The 16959-nt window shown below is 40.5% G+C and overlaps 1 protein-coding gene across 2 annotated transcripts in view; it reads left to right on the top strand.

The window, feature by feature from the left end:
* Positions 1 to 16959, top strand: part of EBF2 (EBF transcription factor 2) — a 347547-nt gene that overhangs the window by 287651 nt on the left and 42937 nt on the right. For both annotated transcript variants that reach the window (XM_070765697.1, XM_070765698.1), the window contains exon 10: positions 508 to 634. In XM_070765697.1, the coding sequence (XP_070621798.1) occupies positions 508 to 634 (127 nt within the window). The remainder of the gene's footprint in view (positions 1 to 507; positions 635 to 16959) is intronic.

Raw genomic sequence — 16959 nt, 5'->3', positions numbered from 1 at the left:
CTCTCTTTTTTCTATCTGTTTCTCTCTCTTCCTCTCTTCCTCTCTCTCTCCTTCCCTCTCTCTCCTTCCCTCTCGGCTTCTGGGCAGGTTTGGAAAACTCTGAGTGGATGATGATTTTTAAGTGAGCGATTGCTCACGGCTCAGCTTAAAGGGAACTATGATATCCATGCAATATCTCCTTCCTTCCTTCCCTCCCTCCCTCCTTCCCTCTCTCCCTCACTTCTTTCTTGGATTTCATTTGTTTATTTCCCCATCTGAGAATTTTCTAAGATTTTCTAAATCTGGGATCTTCTATATTTTTCTTTTCCTGTTTAATTTTTGACACCGAGACACTTCTCTGAAGCTGACCCAAATAATCCAGCACTTTTTCAAACACTGGGAAAGTTTCCTTCTGCTGAATTTTGACCTACAGGTTCATCAATAGGTGCACACTAAGAACAGAAGCTACTTTTCTGTGAAAATCACAATTGCCATAACTGTCTCAACATGTTGTCTCTTTATTCTCAGCTGATCACCCCACACGCCATCCGGGTCCAAACACCCCCTCGTCACATCCCTGGTGTGGTTGAAGTAACATTATCGTACAAATCCAAACAATTTTGCAAAGGAGCTCCTGGTAGATTTATTTATACAGGTATGTGAAATATATCACACTGCAAAGTCGAGATGGTGGAAGGACTTCATTTATTTCCTTCTCTTGAACTGCTAAGGGTTATAACGGTGGTTTCATCTCCAGAATTAATAGGGGGTAGGTTTTTTTTTTTCTCAAATATTGTCCTTTTTATAATATCTTTTCAGCATGCTTTTCCTTATCCATGCTTTCAGATAATGTCTGAATGAGTTTACAGTTTTTCTTTGTGACTCTGGTGTCCTTGTTGAAAATCTATATTCTGTGTTTCTAAGTTCTTCTCTCGGTATCAAATTCTGAAGATAAAAATCGTGAGGATTTTCATGCCTTCTTTTTGAACTTTCCCTTAATTAGCATTAATGAAGTAGCCCGAATTAATAGATCTTGCACATTCTCGAAAGTTTTCTAACCTTGTAAAAACAGAACAGATTTTTTTTTTACAGAGAATTTTTGTTGAAGTTCAGTAGGTAGTATATATTTTTTAACTTACTTTGTTTATTTGTTTTTGTTAGAGATGGTGGCGATAGTTGGCACATTCTATTGGTGGGATATTTCCTACAGCACATGTTGCACAATCTCCCTGATTGCTTACACTAGTGATGGAGGGACAGGGGAATACACTTCCCTGGGGATTTCTGAGTTTCAATAGAAATTAGGAAAGGCAAGGAAAAGAAAAAAGATGTAGATGGGTGGTTGTGAAGGAAAAGACCAGCTCCTTATGCCGATTCTGACATTACATTTACTTATTTAATTATTTCCTATTTTAAAAGTAATTAAGGATCATACTAAGGTACCAGAGTAGGAAGGACAATAAAAAACCTATTAAGTATTCAATAAATAGGGCATAAATATACTAAAGACATGTCTTCTTCCAGTCTGTCCTCTGTAGAGTAGAGTAGAGTAGTCATAGTTTATTAGATTTGTATGCCGCCCCTCTCCGAAGACTCAGGGCAGCTCGCAGCATAACAGTAATACAATATATTACAAATCTAATACAAATCTAAATCATACACATTCAACCTAATCTATCATACAGTAAGGCCAAAAACATAATAAAAAAGGGGGAAAGATGGTAATTATCCCCACGCCTGGCAACAAAAGTGGATTTTCAGCATTTTACGGAAGACGAGGAGGGTGGGGGCTATTTGAATCTCTGGAGGGAATTGATTCCAGAGGGCCGGGGCCACCACAGAGAAGGCTCTTCCCCTGGGTTCCCCTGGGTAGAATAGAATAGAATAGAATAGAATAGAACAGAATAGAATTTTTACTGGCCAAGTGTGATTAGACACACAAGGAATTTGTCTTTGGTGCATAAGTTCTCAGTGTACATAAAAGAAAAGATACATTTGTCAAGAATCAAAAGGTACAATACTTAATGATTGCCATGCGGTACAAATAAGCAATCAGGAAACAATCAATATTAATATAAATCATAAGGATACATGCAACAAGTTACAGTCATCCAGTCATAAGTGGGAGGAGATGGGTGATAGGAATGATGAGAAGACTAATAGTAATAGTAATGCTTTTAATATCTATGGGTTTTAAATCTCGTTTTTTAACTCTATTGGATTTGTATTCTATGTATTGTGTTGTTGTTTTTGTTGTGAGCCACCCTGAATCTTTGGAGAGGGACGGCATACAAATCTAATAAATCTTAAATGCAGTCTTAGTGAATAGTTTGACAATGGTGAGGGAATTATTTGTTTAGCAGAGTGATGGCATTCAGAAAAAAGCTGTTCTTGTGTCTAGTTGTCTTGGTGTGCAGTGCTCTGCAGTGTTGTTTTGAGGGTAGGAGTTGAAACAATTTATATCCAGGATGCGAGGGATCAATAAATATTTTCATCGCCTTTTTTTTGACTCGTGCAGTATACAGATCCTCAATGAAAGGCAGTTTCCATTGTATTAGGACAACTGAAACTAGGGCATACTGAAACCAGATCAAAGTGATCCGGCAGGAGAGTGATATATTTTCCCTATGGAGAGTTGAAGTTGAAGACTTTCTATGTTACACCAAGGCGGTAGAGCTTTGGCAATTCAGAGGACCTTAATTAGTTCACCGAAGGATGGTGTCCCACTTGTTGTGGTTAGCTCTGGCCCAGCTCCTGCCCCAAGGAATGTGCAGGTGGATGTGAAGGAAACATCCACATGCCGCAGGCCTGTTTTGCTCCCTATGAAATCTGCCGACCAAGCCTCCTCTGACCAAGGAAGCGTGAGTGACAGGGAAGAGGGGAGTTTGGCAGACAGCCTAGGAGGAGATCAATCATCTGTATCATCCCTGGATTCTGAACATCCACGCATGCATAGAGTGATGCATAGGAGACAACAACTGAAGGATTATTACAAGAGAAAATGAGGCCACCTGTGGTTGGGTGGGGCTGCTGTAATTAGTGCTACAGATAAAAGAGCAGCTTGGTGTTTATCAGGGCAGTTTATCTGATTCATTGTTTTGTCAAGATCGTGGTTTTTGTGCTGTTCAAGCTTGTGTGTGGACTCTCTAGACTTTATAATTGGACTCAATTTCCTAATTATTGGGTGAGCAATTGGATTGCATTTAACTTGTACTTTGTGTGTACCAGAAAATCCCTTTGACATTTAAGAAGGGAGCTGTTTCTGTTTTTCTGTTTATAAAAACTTTTGGGTTTTCCTTTTATCGTGTGGTGTGTGTCTTCCTGGACTAATTACCCTATAATTATGGGCGGTTGAAACACACCGGCAGAACACCCACTATACAGTGGCAGGGTTCCATGTTTTCATGTCAGGGGTGGGTCCCACTTTCCTGTTTATATTGTGACAAATGTGTACATTTTGGGGAGTGACCCTTGGGGAAATGACCCTCTGCACATCCAGAGAAACCTCTGTGTGTGTGCTGAGGGGTATTTGCCCAGCCACTTTCAAGTAGCGGCGACTGGATGACTGGTTTGGGGACGTGGACAGCCAACCAATGCTGCTGGGGAAAAATTTACCTGTTTTTTTAATTTTTAAAAGAATGAAAAGAGAACTGTCAACCTAGCGGAAAATCAAAATGGGTTCTCCCATGAGCTCAACATTCCTGCTGATAAGCAGAAACCAGAGTTTATTTTATTTTATTTTATTTTATTTTATTTTATTTTATTTTATTTTATTTTATTTTATTTTATTTTATTTTATTTTATTTTATTTTATTTTATTTTATTTTATTTAATTTATTTTATTTATTTTATTTTATTTTATTTTATTTATTTTATTTATTTTATTTTATTTTTTAGTTTAGTTTAGTTTAGCTCAGTTCAGTTCAGTTCAGTTCAGTTCAGGTTAGTTAGTTAGTTAGTTAGTTAGTGTTCTGTCGGGCTCTCTGGTAGACTCCTCCCAAAAATTCACAGGTACAAATTTCAGACACACACACGTTTGAAAATTCAAAACAATGTTCTTTATACTGAAAATTCACTTAAACTAAGCCCTCTTTAGGGATAGCAAAGAGCACTGGTCTCCAAACAAACTGATAATCCTCCACAATGGCCAAACCCACAGGCTGCTATTTATAGCAGCCTCACTAATGACCACAGCCCCACCCAACCACAGGTGGCCTCATTTTCTTTGATAATAATCTCTCAGTTGTTGTTGCCTATGCATCGCTCTCCGCATGCGTGGCTGTATCATTAACTCTTGTTCCGAATCCAAGGAGGAGCTAGATAATTGATCTCCTTCTGAGCTGTCTGCCTCACTCTCCTCCTCCCTGTCACTCATGTCTTCTTGGTCAGAGGAGCCTTCATCAGCAGATTCTACTAGGGGGGGCAAAACAGGCTTGCAGCATGTGGATGTCTCCCCCACATCCACAGCCCTTGGGGCAGGAGCTGGTCCAGAGCTAACCACAACAGTTAGTTAGTTAGTTAGTTAGTTAGTCCAATACACAACAATACACAATGAAGGTTATAGAGGTTATACTCGAGTAAAATATGTTAGAGACAGAATAGAAGTGAAAATTTAGGAATAGAATATATCAATTAGAGAATAGAAGGATAATATGAGAGTAGTATAAGAAGATTAGAATAGAAGAATAGTAGATATAATACATGAGTAGATATATGACATAATTGCCAAATCTAACCGAAAGTCAATCCGCCAAGAATCTTGACCCCTAATTGTCTGTATGGCCACAATAAAAACCTTGAACCAGTCAGTGCAGTTGTTGGAAGACTGTGTTGACGTTTGTGTAAGGAATCCTGGTCGCTTTAGTTCTTAACAGATGCAACTTTCCGATCAAAAGTAAGTGTAGCCCCACCTAATGCTTACTATTTGGACCGGGAGTCACTACTCACAGTCACTCATGCCCTCATCACCTGGAGGCTCGACTACTGTAATGCTCTCTACATGGGGCTACCTTTGAAGAATGTTCGGAAACTTCAGATCGTGCAGAATGCAGCTGCGAGAGCAATCATGGGCTTCTCTAAGTATGCCCATATCACTCCAACACTCCGCAGTCTGCATTGGTGGCTGATCAGTTTCCGGTCACAATTCAAAGTGTTGGTTATGACCTATAAAGCCCTTCATGGCACCGGACCAGAATATCTCCAGGGCCGCCTTCTGCCGCACGAATCCCAGCGACCGATTCGGTCCCACAGAGTTGGCCTTCTCCGGGTCCCGTCGACTAAACAATGTCGTCTGGTGGGACCCAGGGGAAGAGCCTTCTCTGTGGTGGCTCCGACCCTCTGGAACCAGCTCCCCCCTGAGATTAGGATTGCCCCCACCCTCCTTGCCTTTCGCAAACTCCTTAAAACCCACCTCTGCCGTCAGGCATGGGGGAACTGAAACATCTCCCCCTTGCCCATGTTGTTTTGGTGTTAGATTGATTGTGTGCTTGTTTTTTAAATATTTTGGGGTTGTTTTTTATGAATTCTTTAGCTTAACATTGTAATTGGATTGGTGGGTATTGGATTTGTTATTATGTAGAAACATAGAAACATAGAAACATAGAAGTCTGACGGCAGAAAAAGACCTCATGGTCCATCTAGTCTGCCCTTATACTATTTTCTGTATTTTATCTTAGGATGGATATATGTTTATCCCAGGCATGTTTAAATTCAGTTACTGTGGATTTATCTACCACGTCTGCTGGAAGTTTGTTCCAAGGATCTACTACTCTTTCAGTAAAATAATATTTTCTCATGTTGCTTTTGATCTTTCCCCCAACTAACTTCAGATTGTGTCCCCTTGTTCTTGTGTTCACTTTCCTATTAAAAACACTTCCCTCCTGAACCTTATTTAACCCTTTAATATATTTAAATGTTTCGATCATGTCCCCCCTTTTCCTTCTGTCCTCCAGACTATACAGATTGAGTTCATTAAGTCTTTCCTGATACGATATGTATTGTTTTTACTTTGTTGTGAGCCGCCCCGAGTTTGCGGAGAGGGGTGGCATATAAATCCAATAAATCTAAACTAAATCTAATCTACTATGGTACTTGATGGAGATGTTTATCCGTGCATCTATCCAATCGGAAAACCAGACAATGAAAAACAGGGCAAGAGGTTGTGGTTATTTTTCACTCCACCACTGCTGTTTGGCCATACAGAGGAATGAAGGCAAGGAAATTGGCAGAGATTCTTTGTTAAGTTCACCCCAGGAGAGTGAGAAGGTGGGGGGGGGGTTGTTTTGCTGCTATCGGCTAGAAGATGCTTCACAAAATTAGCAAGGGTAAAATCAAGCAATTTCTCCGTCTCTCTGTCTAAGTAGATCATGACAAGCAAAGTGATAAACACAACTATTAAATACAGCTGCACCTGGTGTAACCAATTCCCACAGCTCTTTCTGGCTGGTAGCAAAATGCTTTCAAGAAACACACAGAACAATAAAAGAACTTCCAAGCTGCACAATTAACCCGGTGTGTTGTTTTTCTCCTCTGTTCCTTCTATCAGCAGTGATCAGAACCTATTATGACGACGGAAGGATTTTATCTTTTTTTAACAAGCTATAGATTACATTATGACAATGATGCTTTAAAAGAAGAAACTGCTCATTATTCTGTTTTGGTTGTTTTGTTTTTGTGTTGTTTTGGGGGGTTTGTTTTTTTTTTTTTTTGCCCAAAGCAGGAGAGTGTTTTTCTCTATAACCCAAACCTGTCTTATCTTGGAAAACATGTTGCACATTTCCTGCAAAATTGCCAGAGGAATATTAAATTGGCAGGGCGGATAATGCCATATTTGCTAGTGCGGACGAAAGTCGTCTCCTCTCAAAGGGGAAAGAAAACAGAAGGAAAAATAAACTATAAACACAAGGAAAGTATCCTGCGACACGCCCAGTTTTTCCAACTTGTTAGCTTAAAATTGTTATTCTAGGTCAGTGATGGGGAACCTTTTTTCCCTTGGGTGCCAGAGGAGCATGGGCGCGCACTATCGCACATGCGCAAGTGCCCACGCCCATAATTCAATGCCTGGGGAGGGCAAAAACAGCGTCCCCCATCTCTCAGACGCCCTCTGGAGGCCAGAAATGGCCTGTTTCCCAACTTCTGGTGGGCCCATAGGCTCGTGTTTTGCCCTTCCCAGGCTCCAAAAGCTTCCCAGGAGCTGTGTGTGTGTGTGTGTGTGTGTGTGTGTGTGTGTAAAAATGCCCTCCCCCATCCCCCCGGAGGCTCTCTGGAAGCTAAAAATGCCCTCTGTGCAAGCCAAAAATCAGCTGGCCAGCACACACATGCACGTTGGAGCTGATCTAGGGCAACAGCTTGCATGTCAGCAAATATGGCTGTGCCATAGGTTCGCCATCCGTGCCATAGGTTCGCCATCACTGTTCTAGGTGAAATCCATCCTAAGGATTCCACCCTCTCTAAATGGGCATGAGATTTGTATTTGTGTATGTATGTGTGGGTGTGTATATGAAGCCACACTCCAGAAAAGGGCATGGATAGGACAAAACAAAAATTAATTAATAACCACTGGTTCAAATTAATTACCTATAAAATAAAGTAACCATTACAAAATTAAATTCATTGCCTGTAGAATAAGAGCCCCATACATAAATAAAATTAACTCATTGCTTGTAAAAGAAAAACTCAATTAAAAAAATTAACTTATCTGCATATAACCAGCCTTGCATAGATTAACCACTCTCGTTCGTAGAAACTAGCATGTAAGCACATGTTTCTCTTTCTTCATTCATCAGTAAGAGGGGGGGGGGAGAGAATGGCTGAATGGGAGATAGGGGAATGGAACACTTGTGGTGGTAAAGAAGGAGAGATGGGAGAGAAAAAATTGATACAGGAGAAGAGATACATGAACGAGGACAAATGATGGCTAACCTTCAGAGGCATCTACATTAATATTTTTTCAGCTGTCTCCTAACTTTGCTTATTTTCAACAGGGTCTTCTGTCCATCTTGGCAAGATGACAAAGTGTTAGATTTTTTTTTGAAAAAATATATCTTTCTTTTAATTTTATTTATTCAGATTTGTAATTTCTATGTACATTTGAGCATCACAGGACATAATAGAATAGAATTTTATTGGCCCTGTGTGATTGGACACACATGGAATTTGTCTTGGTGCATATGCTCTCAGTGTACATAAAAGAAAAAGATACATTTGTCAAGAATCATGTGGTACAACACTTAATGATTGTCATAGGGGTCAAATAAGCAATGAAGAAACAATCAATATTAATAAAAATCTTAGGATACAAGCAACAAGTTACAGTCATGCAGTCCTAAGTGGGAGGAAATGGGTGAAAGGAATGATGAGAAAAAACTAGTAAAAATAGAAGTGCAGACAGTAAAAAGTCTGACAGTGTGGAGGGAATTATTTGTTTAGTAGAGTGATGGTGTTTGGGAAAAACTGTTCTTGTGTCTAGTTGTCTTGATGTGCAGTGCTCTGTAGCGACATTTTCGGGGGTAGGAGTTGAAACAGTTTGTGTCCAGGATGCGAGGGGTCAGTAAATATTTTCCCCGCCCTCTTTTTGACTCGTGCAGTATACAAGTCCTCAGTGGAAGGCAGGTTGGCAGCAATTGTTTTTTCTAACACTGAAATGTATGTGGGTTCTAATTTGGGGGATAGGATTTTTTTTTTCTCTCTCTCTCCACATACATTCATCCATGCAATACACCTGCTATTTGGTACAATAAAATACAAATATTTTGTTGATAAATAGTTCATTCCTCCTCGCGGCATACTATTCTAGTTTTGTCATCCAGTTGAACCAATTGTCATGTAATTAAACTTCATCATTAATATTTCTTCAGATATTTAGTAGAAACAATATTTCTAACATATTAAACACTCAGCCAAAGTGCCTTCTTCCACTCTTTATACATTTTATTAAAAGCTAAATACCCCTATATAACCTGTTAATACGATGATTCTAATCTGTTTGATTTGCACATTTTTATCATGTGGCAGTTGCCTGACTTTTCTTTAATCAGTGCAGGACAGAACAAATATCTACTAAAATATATAACATGACATTAAATCATATATCATATCATCCCTGAGGATCAGCCATTCAGAAATGGCCATGATAGATTAATATTTTTATATATATTGGTTGCCAATCAGTTTCCGGTCACAATTCAAAGTGTTGGTTATGACCTATAAAGCCCTTCATGGCACCGGACAAGATTATCTCAGGGACCGCCTTCTGCTGCATGAATCCCAGCGGCCAGTTAGGTCCCACAGAGTGGGTCTTCTCTGGGTCCCGTCAACCAAACAATGTCACTTGGCGGGACCCAGGGGAAGAGCCTTCTCTGTGGTGGCCCCGGCCCTCTGGAACCAACTCCCCCCAGAGATTAGAATTGCCCCCACCCTCCTTGCCTTTCGTAAGCTGCTTAAAACCCACCTCTGCCGCCAGGCATGGGGGAACTGAGATACTCTTTCCCCCTAGGCCTTTACAATTTTATGCATGGTATGTCTGTATGTAGAAACATAGAAACATAGAAACATAGAAGTCTGACGGCAGACAAAGACCTCATGGTCCATCTAGTCTGCCCTTATACTATTTTCTGTATTTTATCTTAGGATGGATATATGTTTATCCCAGGCATGTTTAAATTCAGTTACTGTGGATTTATCTACCACGTCTGCTGGAAGTTTGTTCCAAGGATCTACTACTCTTTCAGTAAAATAATATTTTCTCATGTTGCTTTTGGTCTTTCCCCCAACTAACTTCAGATTGTGTCCCCTTGTTCTTGTGTTCACTTTCCTATTAAAAACACTTCCCTCCTGGACCTTATTTAACCCTTTAATATATTTAAATGTTTCGATCATGATTGGTTTTTATTTAATGGGTTTTTAACTGGTTTTAGTATTGGATTATTGGATTATTGGATTATTGATTATTGGATTATTGTTATATACTGTTTTATTACTGTTGTTAGCCGCCCCGAGTCTGCGGAGAGGGGCGGCATACAAATGCAATAAATAAATAAAATAAATAAATGTTATTACAGTATCCCCCCTTTTTTAATTGTTTGCTTTGTTTGTGTGTGTGTGCAGTGTTTTACTGGTACGTTGCACGCAACACATCACACGCAAACAACAATCTTGATGGAACTGTATTTAAAATCCTTGCATAGAAAGATGCAACCAGATAAAACATCATATGTACGGTGGTGCGGTGGTTGGAGTGCAGTACTGCAGGCTACATCTTCTGACTGCGGGATGCCTGCAATTTGGCAGTTCACATCTCACCAGGCTCAAGGTTGATTCAGCCTTCCATCCTTCCAAGCTCGGTAAAATGAGGGTCCAAATTGTTGGGGGCAATATGCTTACTCTGTGTAAATTGCTTAGAGAGGGCTGTAAAAGCAGAAGTGACATGAGTCTAAATATTTTGCTAAGTGCTATTGCTGTGAATATTACGGTACATCAAACAGTTCTTGATGTAATTCTCACACATGCTAGTCAGGGTTGCATTTGTGCTTCTGTGCACTGGTCATGTATTATAAGAAAGTAAGATAGATGAACAGAAAGGGCTAAATTTCGCAAACTACTTAAGACCCACCTATATCGCCAGGCATGGGGGAATTGAGACATCTCCCCCAGGCTTTTATAGTTTTATGTATGGTATGCGTGTGTTGCATGGTTTTACTCCGGGTTTGTGTCTCATAAAGTTTGTATGACGAGGGGTTTGTAAGACGAGGTATCACTGTATTTAATATTTCTTGGGTATGTTTTTCCCATGACAACTAACAGGAATAATTCTGGGGTAAATTCAATGGTAGTTTCTGTCATTTCTTTCAACCATCTATAAAGTCTCCTCCAAACTTTTTTTGACTTCGGGACATATCCACCCTTTGTTTCTGTTGTATTTGGAGCTATTGTTCCTGACCAGGGATAGAGATCAGCTAAAGTTTTAATCTGATCAGTGTAGGAGCTCTGGGAAGCTGATAGCAATCTCTGGGTTGAGACAAGGCTGCAGTCAGCTGCACTCAAGGGATCTTGCCACAAAGGCTTCCTTGTCCTGTGTCCTATTAGCAAGCAGACGTAGATGGCAAGGCAGGGATCTCAGGAGTTCATTGATTCGGCTGCTGGAGATCTGAGGATGGTCCTTCAATATTTAATACGAAATCCAATATTCATTTCCTGTTCCAAGTGATTAGGCATTAGCAGAACAAGAACAGCACCGAGACAGCTTGTTTGAAGAAAGACCCATAAACTGTTTTTTTTTTAAAAAAAGACAACTATAAAAATTAAAGATAAATTCCAAGGGTACATCTAAATGTCAACGGGGGAGCTATTATCTGTATGCATATGTTTTCTGTGATGGGTACTTTTAATAGGTTATGGCAAAGGATGCCACGCTAGCATTGCTCTAGTTAGAGATCTGCTAAAAATTTCTTCCAGGAGGGCTTCTATCAGGGTTGTCTGGATGATAATTTAGAGACTGATGATGAGGATGCCAAGCATTGGTCATCATGCTGGGCATCTTTCCTCCTGCCCGGCATGGTGGGAGCAACCCCTCTGTGGCTTAATTAGTGAGACAGCTCTCCGTAGAGATTTGAAATCTGAAACGACGGACTGAATCATGAAAGTATCTCCCTGCTGATTTTGATTTGGGGGAAAGAAGGGATTTAACACCACTAAACCGTTGGCTTCAGATGCAACAAACTAAAATCTGTCCATATATTACATACAATATTGCAATGGGAGTGATCAACACTTGAGTCATTGCTCACAGTCGCTCATGCCCTTATCACCTCGAGGTTCGACTACTGCAACATGGGGCTACCTTTGAAAAGTGTTCGGAAACTTCAGATCGTGCAGAACGCAGCTGCAAGAGCCATCGTGGGGCTTCCTAGATTCGCCCACGTTTCTGCAACACTCCGCAGCCTGCACTGGCTGCCGATCGGTTTCCAGTCACAATTCAAAGTGTTGGTAATGACCTTTAAAGCCCTTCATGGCATTGGACCAGAATACCTCCGGAACCGCCTTCTATTGCACAAATCCCAGCGACTGATAAGGTTCCACAGAGTTGGCCTTCTCCGGGTCCCATCGACCAAACAATGTCGTTTGGCGGGCCCCAGGGGAAGAGCCTTCTCTGTGGCGGCCCAAGCCCTCTGGAATCAACTCCCCCCAGAGATTAGAACGGCCCCCACCTTCCTTGTCTTTCGCAAGTTACTCAAGACCCACCTATATCGCCAGGCATGGGGGAATTAAGACATCTCCCCCAGGCTTTCTTATATTTTATGTTTGGTATGTATGTGTTGTATGGTTTTTAAATTGTTGTGGTTTTTTAATATAATTTTATTATTAGATTTGCTCCATTGTTATACTGTTTTTATTATTGTTGCGAACCGCCCCGAGTCTTCGGAGAGTGGCGGCATACAAATCTAATAAATTGAATTGAATTGAATTGAATTGAGACTTTCAAAGAGAGATTGTACTGCCATTTGTCGGAAATGGTGTAGGGGCTCCTGCTTGAGTGGGGCGGGGGGTTGGACTAGATGACCTACAAGGTTCCTTCCAACTCTAATAATAATCTAATACTTCTTTGCATAAATATATAACATCTTGCTTGCCATCTGTGCATGTATTTGGTACTACTGTTGTGAACCGCTCCGAGTGTTCGGAGAGGGGCGGCATACAAATCTAATAAATTATTATTAAATTATTATTATTATGTGTAAAATGCATAAGATATCCATGAATAAAATCCCATTCAGGTTTAAGAGATAATTGGCTTTTATGGAGACCCCTTCTCTCCTGTAGGGTCTAAGTTGAAAGTTTGCTGTACATTCAGGCCAGTTTGCAACAGATAGTTCAGCTATACGGATTTTAAAGTTATAGTAGGAAGACATCTTGAACCTTAGGAAAGGAGATCACTCACCTTGAAACCATCAATAGCAAAATCACAACAGACAAAGTGTAAAGATGAGAGATAAAGCTGAATATGAGTGCATGACATTGAATGAAACCAAGATCTTGTTTGTTCCTCACCATAATCACTATCATTGTTGATTATTTTTTCATTGCACTGAAAAACTAGCAATAAGCAAACCAGCTTCAACTTACTCGCATTAACATTACAGAACCTGGAAGTCACTTTCTTTTTGTCTTTATCCATTTTGGCATTCAATGCCCCTACAGATCATCCTTGATTTACAACAGTTCATTTAGTGACTTTACAAAATTACAGCATCACTGAAAAATGTGACTTCTGACTGTTTTTCATGCTTACGATCGTTATAGCATTCCCATTGACAAGGTTCTGACCAACGAGCCAAAGCAAATCAGAACTCCAAGACTCAAGTCGCTCTCAAAGAAAATAATAATAATAGCAGCAGCAGCAGCAACAACAACAACAGAGTTGGAAGGGACCTTGGAGGTCTTCTAGTCCAATCCCCTGCTTAGGCAGGAAACCCTACACTACTTCAGATAGATGGTTATCCAACATCTGCTTAAAACATCCGCTTAAAAGCTTCCAGTGTTGGAGCATTCACAACTTCTGTTGTTCCACTGGTCAACTGTTTTGACTGTCGGGAAATTTCTCCTTAGTTCTAAGGAGAACCAAACTTTTTTATTGGGACAGTTAAATTTAAAACCAACTCTGAATATTTCCCATAGTTTCAGTATACTTAATGTTGTGGTTGGCTCTGGGCCAGCTCCTGCCCCAAGGACTGTGGCGGTGGATGTGGGTGAATCCGCCCAGTGTCAGAGGCCTGTTTTACTGCCGACTGCCTTGGACAGCGAAGTATCGTCAGAAGCGGGGAGTGACTGTGAAATGGGACCCTCATGGCAGACAGCCCATTAGGAAGCAATTCATCCTCCTCTTTATCTTCACTGGACTCTGATGAAGAAGCATTTACTGTATTGACGTACGTAGGTGAAGGGCCTTGAATAGGAAAGAGCAGCTACGTAGGTATTACAAGAGATAAGAGAGTTCACCTGTGGTTGGGTGTGGTTCAACTAATTAGGGCTGCTGTTAAATGGGCAGCGTGCCGGCCTCTCAGTGTGGAAGATTATCTGTTCGTGATAGTGGATGTGGCTTTACTCTCCGGATTCTCCAAGCACTCTGTGCTTTGATATCAGGACTCTGAACGTAAATCATAGTTAAATGTGTGAGTTGGACAACGTCTGGAGGAGAGTAGCTGTGAGGCTGCCACAGAGAAGGCTCTTCCCCTGGGACCCGCCAAATGACATTGTTTAGTTGACGGGACCCGGAGAAGGCCAACTCTGTGGGACCTAATCGGTCGCTGGGATTCGTGCGGCAGAAGGCGGTCCCGGAGATATTCTGGTCCGATGCCATGAAGGGCTTTATAGGTCATAACCCACACTTTGCAGTGTCGCGGAGTCACACGATCCCATTTCGGAACCTTCTGACGATCAAAGTCAATAGGGAAGCCAGATTCACTTAAGAACTTAACTAACTTAACAATTGCAGTGATTCACTTAACAGCTGCATCAAGGAAGGTCATAAATGGGGCAAAACTCAATTAACAAATGTCCTACTTAGCAACAGAAATGTTGGCCTCAGTCGTGGTCATAAATTGAGGACTACCTGTATTGAGATAAAAAGTGGTCCTTAATCCCAAACTGTTAATGTTTTAAAATAAAACATTATTAACAAACAAATAAAAAATAAATTATTTGAAGATACCAGTAATTTAACAACCTGAATTAGATGTAGAAACAGCTCTCATCTATCATTTTAGAAAAAGCTAAAATTTCAAGATACTGTAATTTAAGAATTAAATGCTTATAATTCCAAACCTTGTTGTACAGGTTACCATTGTACAACCATATTTAAGGTAGTCTTCTTCAAAATGAATATTGAGTGTTCTGTCGGGCTCTCTGGTAGACTCCTCCCAAAAATTCACAGGTACGAATTTCAGACACACACACGTTTGAAAATTCAAAACAATGTTCTTTATAAACCAAGCCCTCTTTTGGTGTAGCAAAGAGCACTCGTCTCCAAACAAACTGATAATTTGTACAAGTCCCTTATCAGTTCTGTAATACTAAGCTTGCAGCTGTGAGGCAATTCACAGTCCTTCTTCTTTCACAAAGTGAAACACACTTGGCTCTGGTTTAGTTTCAATGCAGGGAAAAATCAGCACACAAAAGTCAAAGTCAGCAAGGCAGGCACGAAACACAACGATCAGATAATCCTCCACAATGGCCAAACCCACAGGCGGCTCTTTATAGCAGCCTCACTAATGACCACAGCCCCACCCAACCACAGGTGGCCTCATTTTCTTTGATAATAATCTCTCAGTTGTTGCTGCCTATGCCTCGCTCTCCGCATGCGTGGCTGTATCATTAACTCTTGTTCCGAATTCAAGGAGGAGCGAGATAATTGATCTCCTTCTGAGCTGTCTGCCACACTCTCCTCCTCCCTGTCACTCATGTCTTCTTGGTCAGAGGAGCCTTCATCAGCAGATTCCACCGGGGGCAAAACAGGCCTGCAGCATGTGGATGTCTCCCCCACATCCACATTCCTTGGGGCAGGAGCTGGTCCAGAGCTAACCACAACAATTGAGTAGTAGTTAGAATTTATCCCTGAGTTACAAATTTGAATATTCCCATTAGATATTCTTGGTTAAGTATGTGCATTTAGATCACTGGGGTTTCTTTTCCTTTCCTTTTTCCCCCCCTAAAAAAGGTTCTCCAATTTATAATCCTTGCAGCTTGATCCAAAACATGTAACTTACTTCAACTATTAGACTCGGAATGAACAAGAGAAATGGCAGATAGTGATAAATAAGATCTCAGGAGGCATTATTGGCACAATTTCTCTGCTCGACTCCCAGAAGGGAAATAGATTCTATGGCAGTTGAAATGTGTATTATTAAACTTCTTAAGCAATCCAGAATGTTTCCCAATAGGCATGAAAAAAAAATTTCTAAGTATAGCAAAGTTGAAATTCTTAGGTTTAAGTCTTTCCCATTCAACCCCCATTTGATTCCATCCAACAGTCTTGAAACTGGCTCATCATTATTCCATTAAAATAAATCAAAATCCATGTCACTAGAGCCTATTACGGCTACATAGGGTACTTCCATTCTGTTCTGCTAAAGACAGCCAGATGGGAAAATCTGAGGCCAGATACAAAAAACCTGAATTGGCACAAGGTTTAACTATATATTCCAGCAAAGCAAAGTTGCAATGCTTAAGGGTTTTGATCACTATGACCATTTCCATAGTGGGGGGATAGTTCTCTGAATTATGAAATGCTGATCAAAAGAAAAAGATAAGCCATGTTTTAATTACGAAGGTTAACGTTATCAGAATGTTTGCAGCTGAAAACAATAAGTTATTGTGTAATATGTAACTTGTGCAAAAAACTCATAAATCCGTAATTAAGGTAAAAGGTAAAGGTAAGGTAAAATGTATGTGCTAGTCATTCCTGACTCCAGGGGGCATTGTCCAAAGATGCCCCCGTGGTCATGTGGTGGGCATGACTAAATGCCAAAGGTACACAGAATGCTGTTACATTTCCACCAAAGCTGGTCACTATTTTTCTACTTGCATTTTGCATGCTTTGGAACTGCTAGGTTGGCAGAAGCTGGGACATATTAACAGGAGCTTACTCTGTTACGCAGTGCTGGTGATTCGAACCGTCAAACCTTTCTGATTGATAAGCTTAGCTTGTCTTAGCCACTGAGCCACTGTGTCCCTTTAATCCACAATTAACAATTAACTTTTTAAAAAGAAAAGCAAATGAATGGAGAAATGTAGTGGAATAAATTTTCAAAAAAGTTTGAAAGCTTAACTGTCCAGAGATCTGGGTCTTTCTGAGATCCTTTGGACTTTGATTTCTCTTTACCAAACTTTTGTCTAGGATGTAGCTCTTCCTTCTATTTTCCAAGGTTATTCTCACAGTCGATTAAAAGTGTTATACGCTTTTTAAAATTAGCTCTCTGTCTCAGACTA

The sequence above is a fragment of the Erythrolamprus reginae genome, chromosome 12 (genome assembly GCF_031021105.1).
Source record: "Erythrolamprus reginae isolate rEryReg1 chromosome 12, rEryReg1.hap1, whole genome shotgun sequence".
In the NCBI taxonomy this organism is placed as follows: domain Eukaryota; kingdom Metazoa; phylum Chordata; class Lepidosauria; order Squamata; family Dipsadidae; genus Erythrolamprus; species Erythrolamprus reginae.
This window is presented reverse-complemented; position numbering and strand designations above follow the sequence as displayed.